Source organism: Perissodus microlepis, chromosome 11, assembly GCF_051167445.1.
Source record: "Perissodus microlepis isolate ML-2025 ecotype Zambia chromosome 11, ASM5116744v1, whole genome shotgun sequence".
Lineage (NCBI taxonomy): Eukaryota > Metazoa > Chordata > Actinopteri > Cichliformes > Cichlidae > Perissodus > Perissodus microlepis.
The window spans coordinates 2,702,740-2,713,227 of record NC_140471.1 but is presented as its reverse complement, the minus strand read 5'-3'; the positions used below and the strand labels follow the sequence as shown (position 1 = coordinate 2,713,227).

Below are 10,488 nucleotides of genomic sequence, written 5' to 3'. Positions count from 1 at the left end.
AATACAGAGGCGAACTTGACCATTTTTCTTCCTGACCACAACAATGGGAGATGAAAATGGAGACTCGCTCTCACGAATCACTCCAGCATCAAGAAGTTCTTGAAGATGTTTTCTGACGGCTTCCACATCGTTTGGGTGGATCGGCCGGGCCCTGTGCTTGAATGGTGTTTGGTCAGAAAGCTTGATGTGATGTTTTACTTTATCTGTTTTCCCAAAGTCAATATCATCCATGGCAAAGACTTCAGGCATGCCATTCAGCTTTTCCACAATCCTGTCTCTCCACTCTGGAGAAATTTGAGATTCCCCAAAGTCAAAGACCAGCTTAGGTTGGTCAGGGGACTTAGATCCAGGTAGCTTGGTTGGCTCCTGACCCTCCATCGCACTCTGTTTGTGCGGTAAAATAGCCTGGATTGCATTGAGCTCAGCAATCACGCTCTTGGCAGGAATAGTGATGTCACGCTCAGATGCATTAGAAATCACAACTGGTAGCCTGCATGGGGATCTGGTCGGTACATTAAGGAGGCAGGTCTTTACTAGAAGTCCTCCAGGCAGAGATGATGTAGGGTACTCCACAATGGCACACTTCTCCGACTGGAGTCCCTTGACTGCTACAGTTCCCTCTAAAACAACAGTTTCTCCAGCCGGAACAACCTTCTTTTCTTTCCCATGCATCCTCACCACTCCAATGTTACTGTCGTGACATTGTTCATGTCGCAGTTGTAATACTTTCAGCACAGTCTTGTAGCCATCTGCTGAAGTGTGGTGGATCACTGGACCTTTCTCTTTGTGCATGTTATATGCCACATTAAGGGTGTTAGTACCAATCAGTACATGAAAGCCAGATGTTCCACTGTCTGGGACCACTAAGGCCAAGGTTGGGACATCACACTCCTTCCCCAGGAATTGTTCTGGGAAGGTGATGGTGATTTTAATGTAGCCCAAATAAGGCACGGGTAACCCATTGGCACCTTCAACTTCCAATAGATCATACAGTGGCTCCATCTGTGTTTTGAACAGATGTTGATCAAAGAAGGACTTGGTAACCGTAGTCACTTGTGAACCTGTGTCCATCAGACAGTTAAACTGTTTATCTTGGATCATCACTTAGCATGTACTCTTTGTACCTATCAGTTTTGGGGAAACCTTCGAAAGGTGTTTCCTGACATTACACTGGTTCAAAGCAGCACTTAATTTAGGTGTAGCGTCTTTATTAACAGGGCGCTGGTGAGCTGCCACAGCCTCAGTTTGCCCTACAACTGAGGCTACATCTAAAAATTTTTCATTGGGAGTTAGATGGTCGGTTGCATCCCAAAGACGCTGCTTTTCTCTTAGCTGACTTCTTTTTTCATCAACGAGAGTGGGGTTTGGTTCGTTAGTGCAAGTTGAGGAAATATGGCCATCCTGACCAGACTTGAAACAATACCAGGCCTTTGGCCTTGCATTCTGTTTTGGGTTGGATGGCTTCCAGCTTGGTGCTCTAGGGTTAAGTTTAGGTGGTAGTGGTCGGCTGGATGTGTGCTCAGCGCTCCCCTTGGGTTTCGAGGTCTTTTGGGGTTTCTTTGACATCAATGCGGTAAGCTGGCTCTGAAGAGATGCAACCTGCTGTTTGAGTTCCACCAATGTGTTGGACTCGGGTGGGATCACTACTTGCTGGCTGCAGGCACATGTGCTTTGCGAGCTAGTAATGGCCCGCTGTCGATTTGAGCCGAGGTGCTTCTTCATGCGTGTGACTTTGGCTGCATGTCTATCCTCTTCAGTACGGATCTGTAACAGGAGCTCTGCAAACGCTGGAGGGTGACTTTTCTTTTCTTCTAGGTTGAGGTCAGAGAGCAAGATGTTGTCCCAACAACCGCGGCAGAATTGCTTGAGAATATATTTGTCTGCTTCTTCAGCAGCAATTCCTCCCCTCTTAACAGCAAGGTTTAGAACAGCCTGGAGGCGGCAGAGGTAAGACGAAGCCTTTTCACCAGGATCCTGAAGAGTGTTCATAAACTGGGCGAAAAGTTCTTCGCCATCTTCAACAGTTCCAAAGGCTGCATCCAGCAGTTGAAGGTAAGTTTCAGGGGTAGCTTCAGGACTTAGCCTTTTAACAATATCTGCTGCAGGGGAGAGCAAGCTTTCAACCATTTTCCGAGACTTCTGAAGATTGGACAGAGTGGGATCTTTCCTGAGAAGCTCAGCATGTGATCGCCATGTGTCGTAGTCGGTCTCATTACTGGGTCTTGGGGTTTTTCCTGAAAATGGGTGAAGCTTGATGGGAAAATGTGGATATGTGTTACAGTCACTTTTCCTTACAATGTGTTCAACGATGACCTTTTGAACTTCAGGTGGATGCAGGTCACTCTCCCTGATGGGTAGATTTTGCCTCTGGATGGTGGGTGGCTTTGGTTTGGGGCAATCTTGACCGGAATCCATAAAGGAGGGACTTCTGAACATCGGGTGCTCTGAGGTTTCAACTATTTCAAGAGATGTGTCGAACGGTTTGGCTACAGATGCCTCATCAATGCTGTCTGTTCCAATTGCCTCACTGATCTCTGACATCATGTCTCTCAGCACTTCTTCGTAGTCTTTCCCACTTAATTTTGCCAATTTCTTTATCTCATTGAGGTAGGTTTTGGTAACACTGCAGCCAACCTTCGTAGTATAAATGCTAGCCAAAGCTTGAACGAGATACCTGACACTTGGGTTCTCTTTGAGTTCATGTGTGTAAGGCAAAAGAGGAGATAAGGCTTCAATGGCGGCACCATCTTGATACTCAATAATCAGGTTTTTATAAAACTCTGATTCAGCATCAGTTACTGAAACAAGCCTAAAAGAACCATATTTCTTCAGAAAGTCTATAATCTCCTCATCTTCTGGCGATTCAAGCAACCCACTCACAATCACTGCATTAGGGACTTTAATACCCGAGTTAGCTATGAACTCCATCACTGGCAATGACACTAAAACATTTAAACACCTTTTTTTCATACAATTCCCCAAACTTGAGATATGTTTCACTGCTGACACTTAACCAGGCTCCTGGCTGGCTCGCCACTTTTGTAACAGTTATTACAATTAAATAACATGAGATATGCATTAAATTATTGTCTCGACAACTTTGGACTAGTATCAGAAAGTTCTAGGTAAGACTATGGAGCCTTGAAAGGATCAGCAGAGAAGGAACCACACAATGATAGATAAGATGTGATTTGAATAGAAACTGTATTGAAAGTTGTAAAGTTTACAAACCCTGCCTGTCTAAAGCCGGCTTCCTGCAGTGCACAAACGCACATTAAAGGGCTCAAAAATAAAATCAAAACAACATCCTCTTTAAGGAAATTCTCCAAAGAGTTTCAATTAAAGAGCTTCCGCTCCTGTTGCTCAGTCCACTTCTCTTTGGAAAGAGAAATTAGAGTTCCTTGTGTGTGTGTGTGTTTCTGTCCATTGGTTCTAACACTACCCGGGTAGATTTTTAAAGTGTTAGTCTTATCTGTGTCAAGGAATGCAGTTATAGTCCTGAGGTTCGCTGAAGATGGATCCCACGGCTGGCCACACCGCACTCGGGTCCGTCGACAGTCACTCTCTTGGGATTGGCTCGCCACTGAACCCACAGGGTTCAGATCACGAATGATCCAGTCCTGGTCAAAAACCAATCTATGCACACAGTTCAGAGTGCATACATTACTATTTTATCTATGCTTTTTCCATCACTCATCTTTCAGTCAAGTATTGCTCAAGTATAACAAATGATTTTAGTTATACAATGTCTCAACCATCATGAAATAACTTGAGTTACATCACACAAGGTCTTAGTGCAACAGAAAATATACCTTATATTTACCCTTTTGGGAATAAATAAACTTATAAGATTCACTCTCCCATATTTATCCTTTTAACAGCTTGCTTTTAACTGTTCTTCTTTTTTTAGATATTTCAACCTGAATTATTTCTCAGAAAAATATATCAACTTCTTTAAACATTAATACATTCAACAGAGTAATGAGATCCCTCACATTTTATAATCACATTTTAGGAACTTTTTGCATCTTTATCAAATGAGTTAACTTCCAAGTCAACAAAACTAAAAGGTGTGCATTTAAGCACTACATGACGATATTACTGCTTCTCCAACGTTTTGGAAAGCTAACAAACTCAGATGAATCACAGTAATGTTAGAACACAGAGAAATCGCTAAGCAGTAGCTTAATACTAGCGGTTAGCTGGGCACATTTTAATATATTCTTTAGCACTTAAAATTAAACATCTGTACATCAGTGATGTTACAGTACTTTAAACATAAATATCACAACTCCGCCTGGTTGTTTTTAAACAGGAAATATATTAACAGCAGTCAACTACATGTCTTCATGGCGCTAACATTCATGTAGCATCCCTTACCGGAGCTCGTGGTGAGATAGCTCGCCCGGCTGACGCAGCTTCCCACGGCCGTATTTCACAGATTTCAGATCCTAATAAATAGCCATCTGTTAACAGCTAGTATGTGAAGATAAATTGCGAATTTAACTTTTATTTCAGCTTTTCTTACCAGGATCTTTCAGTTAATTTAGCGGTTGCCTCGTGAGTAACGGCTTCCACAACAGGAAATGTTGACTAACAGAAAGTCATCTCAAGGCATACTCGCCTCCTAGTGGCGGTGAGGGAAAATTACACCTCCAACCTTATTCAGCAGCACAACCCACAAATCTGATGTGGGTTACAAACGCAACTGCATTCATCGCACACAGCCCTGCGTTTTGGGTCCTATTTTCCCCACATCGCCACGGTCTGCCAGCGCAACCGTGACAGATAACTTCAAAGTCCTGCAGATGTAAAACTTTAAAAAGATCACAGCAGCTGAGGACATGTCGCTGTTGTATCGGGATTGTTTAACATTATTTAAAAGTAGGGATTTCAAAAATATCAACAAAGAGAAATTTCACACAGAAAAAGGGTAAAAAAAAAGATATAAATCAACAACTTTGAAATAACCATGGTGGCTTTTGGAGTACACATTGCTGAGTTTACATGGTGCACCTAAAGGTATCAAGAATTTCCTACCGTCGTCCGCACTTTCAAACGTACACAGCCGTGTAGAGCCAGGGGGGGATTCTTATTAAAAGGTACCGCTGTCCGCGTCGGACACCTCCGGGATGGACTTTTCCAGAAATGACAGCGTGTCTGATCCCATTCCGACAGGCTGTCCACTCCAGATGTGGACTGCCAGTCAAGCAGTTTATCTTCCTAACCTATATATCTCTCCAGAGACCTTTGCATTCTTAAGCTCTTAACCGCTGCTCCGGATCAAAGCATTACGCTCTGTTGCGTCACTCGGTTACATCACAGTGAGCGAACGCTGCCTTTGATCCAAAAGGCATAAATACCCTGATACAGCCGCCTACTGACAGAACCTGCCAGCTTCATATTGCGGTCACATCGTTTTGTAAAACTTTAGATATATTTTTGAAAAAATGGTTTCGGTTTCGGATTCGTCTTCGTCGTCTTATGACAGTGATGAGGGTTTACAAATAAACGCCCTCATTCAAAGTAAAACATGTAAATACATGGTATATAAGCTCCTCGGAGAAGGAAGTTTTGGGAGAGTGGTGGAATGTGTAAAATTAGACACTTTTGAAAGGGTAGCAGTCAAGGCCGCTAGATGGGAATACAACAAGTTCGCTTGGAAAGAGGCCGCTGCTGTAAAAGAACTGAGTGTTCTGGATAGGGATCGGTGCAATTTGGTAAAGTACTACGAAATTTTCAAGTACAAACATCGCGCCTTCATTTCAATGGAAATGCTAGACATTAGTCTGCATGATTTCCTAATTCAAAGGTCTTGCATTCCACTGGATCTCTGTGATATTCGGGTCATTTTAAAGCAGATGTTTGTGGCTCTTACCGCTCTGAAGAGCAGAGGTATGATGCATGCAGACATCAAACCTGATAATATCATGCTTGTAAATCAGTCTCAACAGCCATATAAAGTTAAACTTATTGATTTTGGTTTTGCCACAAGTCCTGCAAAAATTCCACGTGGCACTATTATTCAGGCCCTTGGTTACAGGGCCCCTGAGGTCATGTTGGGCATACCTGTGACTGAATCGGCAGACATGTGGGCTCTCGGTTGTGTCGCAGCTTTTCTATACTTGGGCAACCACCTGTTTTTCAACTCGCATGAATATGAAATGATGCAAAGTTTTGTTCACATGCTTGGTCAGCCTAATAAACGCATGTTACAGGAAGGGAAGTACAGTAAGAAATATTTCTGGATGAGGAAAGGGATAATAAAACACACATGGGTACTGAAGACACCAGTTCAGTATTCAGTATCTACAGGCACTTTGTTCAAACAAAGTAAAACACTCGCAGACAAATATGCATGCATGGATGATTTAGCCAAACACCACCCACCGCCAAACACAGAATCCGAAGTGGAAGACACAGCGGCATTTTTAAGCCTGCTCAAATGGATGCTGTGTGTGGATCCTGTAAAAAGAATCACACCTGTTGAGGGTCTGGGACATCGTTTCATTACAATGAAACATCTTCCTGAGGACCCTGCAGGAGAGTGCTACACGAAGTCATCCCACACGAGCATGGAAGTGTGCCCACCCCTCAGTCTAGAAAATGAAATCAAAAACTTTGTTACCTCCAGTGAAATCATAAGCAACAGCGAACAGAGCAGTGGGAGATCTAGACTGTCTTCCACTTTTAACAACTGTGTGACTGCAGCTAAAATCCAAAGAAACCGACAGAAAAGAGCAGCTGCACGCAAAAAGAATCAGCCTGCATTTCACAGGTTTGCATGGCATGAAGAAGATGACATGTCTTGTAGGCTGGGTGTCAAACAAAAGCCTGGGATGACCCAAAAACAGCTGGTAGGATCTTACTCTGAATCCAGTGATTTAGATTCTAGCACAGAAAGTACAGACAGCAGAGAAGGAATAGTCAAAACAAAGCCTCCGAAAGGTCGGCTTTCATTAGGGAAAAGGATCAAAAACTTTTTCTTAAGGCTGTTTTGCTTTTCTTCACATGATGCAGAATCTTAAGATCAACCCTCCCCAACCGGTCGTGGCAGATGGCCGCCCCTCCCTGAGCCTGGTTCTGTCACAGGTTTCTTCCTGTTAAAAGGGAGTTTTTCCTGCCCACCGTTGCCAAAGTGCTTGCTCACAGGGGATCATCAGATTGTTGGGGTTTCTTTCTTATATTGTAGGGTCTTTACTCTACAGTATAAAATGCCTTGAGGCAACTTTTTTTTGTTAAAAATTGTTTGTTTTTTTTAATGTACAAAATAAAATGTATTCAACTTTAATCAACTCTTACTCTCAAGTGTTTTTGTTTTGTCGCTGGTGTCACTGCCTCTCGGTCCGCCACTGTTTGATAAGTGTTAACCTGATCTGCTTCAGAGTGAATTGATCGGGACCCTGGTAGCTCCACAGTTCAACTTGAGGTGACTGGATGAGGGCTGGTCTCAGCACTGCGGTTCTTTGTTGTGTGGTGTGAAAATAAATGGCCAGCTCTTGTTCCCACTGATGCAAATTATGATTTCATGCAGTGAAGTCATAACAACAACCGGTTTAAACTGGTTTGTTGTCTGGATTTTGAATGTCTACCTTTTTATGTTTATTTAGGTTAACAGTCTAATCATATTCTGATTCTTGACAATAATCTGCTTTTCTTGTCACATAATAAAAAGGCATATAACTCTGTATTTACACAAAGTTAGACAGTTCAAATGAAGGTGTAATACACTGATTACAAATCATTTAGCTCATTAATGACTGTAGCTTTTGTATGTTCCCTGTCTCCTCCTAGACAAGTGGATATGGTATATATGTTTATATGTAGTTTATATGGTTTTGGTTTTATATATGTATTTTTAGAAAATGAATTAGTTCACTTACAGGCTGCCACGGCTTACGCTGCAGAGCATTCTGGGTAGCTAGTTCAAATGGGTTGCATCAGAATCCTGAACTGAAGAACTCAGAAGAAACTTCTAGCATCAGTTTTGGTCAACTTCACAGCACTGATGACAGATCCACACTGTGTGAACTCCTGTCCAGAGCTCTTACATTCAGTCAATTATATATTATTATATATATATATAATAATTATATCCTGTCTCAGAGTGATGCTGAAAAACTAGTTCATGCATTTATTACTTCCAGGCTGGACGACTGCAATTCATTATTATCAGGAAGTCCTAAAAACTCCCTGAAAAGCCTTCAGTTAATCCAAAATGCTGCAGCAAGAGTCCTGACAGGGACTAGAAAGAGAGAGCAGATTTCTCCTGTTTTGGCTTCCTGTTAAATCCAGAATTCAAAATCCTGCTCCTCACATACAAGGTCTTAAATAATCAGGCCCCATCTTATCTTAATGACCTTGTAGTACCATATCACCCTATTAGAGCACTTCGCTCTCACACTGCAGGCCTACTTGTTGTTCCTAGAGTATTTACAAGTAGAATGGGACAAGCTTAATTTTCAGTCCTCATCTGACCGTAATATTTAATGCTTCCATCATTTATATCTCCTCTGTAGAGACGAGTTGTGAGTTAATAAAAAGTGTGTGTTTTTAAGTAGTTTTAAACTTTGTGATCCACAGAAAGTAAAAGAAGAACTGACTGCGTTACAGTCAGGGTGGGTGAAGTGGCTTCGTCATGTGCGATTCATTTGCAGTTTGGACGCGTAGGGGTCAGCACCTCCTGCTCTGACAGCAGCTGGAGGTGACTGCTGCGTGGGGACCGCCACCTGTGAGCGCTTTGGCACGGGTCAGGTGGCCACGGCAGCACCCGGTGCTTGTTGAGAGTAAGAGCGATACGTGCTCTCATCTCAAAAAGTCGCCAGATTTGTCGCTAGTCACTTTTTAGAAAAAAAAGACGCAAAGGGGGTCTGAAAATCCGCTAAATATAGCGACAACGTCGCTAAGTTGGCAACACTGGGCAGGGGTCAACATCAAAAAGAGCTCTTAGATTGTTTTCTGTTTTAGGGTGGAATGATTGTACAGCATACATCTTAAATTACTTGAAAGAATGAAAAGTTTTTAATTATTTTGCAGTTTTTGTAAACCTCAGAGGATCACATTTAGACACATTAGCAAATATCCATACAGCTGCACTAATGCACCTTCAATATTTGGTTCAATGTCCTTTAGCAAGTTTTACTCAATGTTGCTATTAACAAGCTTCTGGCATGATTTAAGCAGGATATTTGACCACTCTTCTCGACAGAGTTGGTAACATTCATTTAAATTGGCTGGTTTACTATCACAGACACAGCTTTTATGCATTTTCTAAATGCTTCAGGTCATTCCAGATGCTTTATATTCACCTTCTTTTAGTCATTATAAAACCATTTAGATGTATGTTTGGGATCAATTTCCTGGGTTGTTCTAATGCACTTACTGATTTCCCCTGTATGGACCATTGGAAAAGAACAGTTCAAAGAAATCATGAAAAGTCCAAAATGACCATGACAGCCATGTCCATGATCACTACATGTACACGTCTGACCACAAGTGTGAAATATTTTATTGGAACATTAAACAAATGCATGCTGATGTTTTGACATGTTTGTATAAGTTTACCAAGCTGATTTTGTTTTGTCAGGATAAATAATTCTGCTTTGTACTCTATGACAACATGTCTTGAGTTGAGATTACCTGATGTCAATGATGATTCAGCGCTGCTCAATGATGAGCAGCGCGACAAAGGCCCATTTCACGAGCCTCTCACTTCCGCACTTCTCGTACATCCTGCTCGTACTCCGAAGCATGCGGTCGCTGGATTGGGACACAGCCTGAGAGCTCCTCGATCCCGGATTATTGCGTGAGACTTCCCTTCAGTTCTCCAGCTTGCTACAGTGAAGTTAATTGTACTAACGGCTGCCTCTGTTATTTCCCGGCAGGAGTACGGAAGAAGACACGGCACGGGAGTCAGGGGCGCGCACGGAGATTTATTGCTTAATATTTACATCACTGTAAATAAACGTGTAACAGGTATTACAATTAAATAACATGAGATACGCATTAAATTATTGTCTCGACAACTTTGGACTAGTATCAGAAAGTTCTAGGTAAGACTATGGAGCCTTGAAAGGATCAGCAGAGAAGGAACCACACAATGATAGATAAGATGTGATTTGAATAGAAACTGTATTGAAAGTTGTAAAGTTTACAAACCCTGCCTGTCTAAAGCCGGCTTCCTGCAGTGCACAAACGCACATTAAAGGGCTCAAAAATAAAATCAAAACAACATCCTCTTTAAGGAAATTCTCCAAAGAGTTTCAATTAAAGAGCTTCCGCTCCTGTTGCTCAGTCCACTTCTCTTTGGAAAGAGAAATTAGAGTTCCTTGTGTGTGTGTGTGTTTCTGTCCATTGGTTCTAACACTACCCGGGTAGATTTTTAAAGTGTTAGTCTTATCTGTGTCAAGGAATGCAGTTATAGTCCTGAGGTTCGCTGAAGATGGATCCCACGGCTGGCCACACCGCACTCGGGTCCGTCGACAGTCA

The 10,488-nt window shown here is 42.3% G+C and overlaps 2 protein-coding genes across 4 annotated transcripts; one reads left to right on the top strand and one right to left on the bottom strand.

Moving 5' to 3' along the window:
- Positions 1-1,104: 1,104 nt before the first annotated feature.
- Positions 1,105-5,293, bottom strand: LOC146377070 (uncharacterized). Of its 3 annotated transcripts, XM_084942766.1 has the most exons (3): positions 4,529-5,293; positions 4,381-4,451; positions 1,105-3,636 (listed from the first exon to the last, which is right to left on the bottom strand). In XM_084942766.1, exon 3 carries the CDS (start codon positions 2,968-2,970, stop codon positions 1,105-1,107), a length of 1,866 nt encoding a protein of 621 aa, XP_084798892.1. In that variant the 5' UTR covers positions 2,971-3,636; positions 4,381-4,451; positions 4,529-5,293. The 3 variants fall into 3 exon arrangements, with proteins under 3 accessions (XP_084798892.1, XP_084798891.1, XP_084798893.1); XM_084942765.1 differs by having other exon boundaries at positions 4,381-5,293; XM_084942767.1 differs by lacking the exon at positions 4,381-4,451 and having other exon boundaries at positions 5,041-5,293.
- A 157-nt stretch (positions 5,294-5,450) lies between these two features.
- LOC146377069 (homeodomain-interacting protein kinase 2-like) lies at positions 5,451-7,028 on the top strand. Its single transcript, XM_084942768.1, has one exon. The coding sequence runs from the start codon at positions 5,451-5,453 to the stop codon at positions 7,026-7,028; it is 1,578 nt and encodes a 525-aa protein (XP_084798894.1).
- Positions 7,029-10,488: the final 3,460 nt, after the last annotated feature.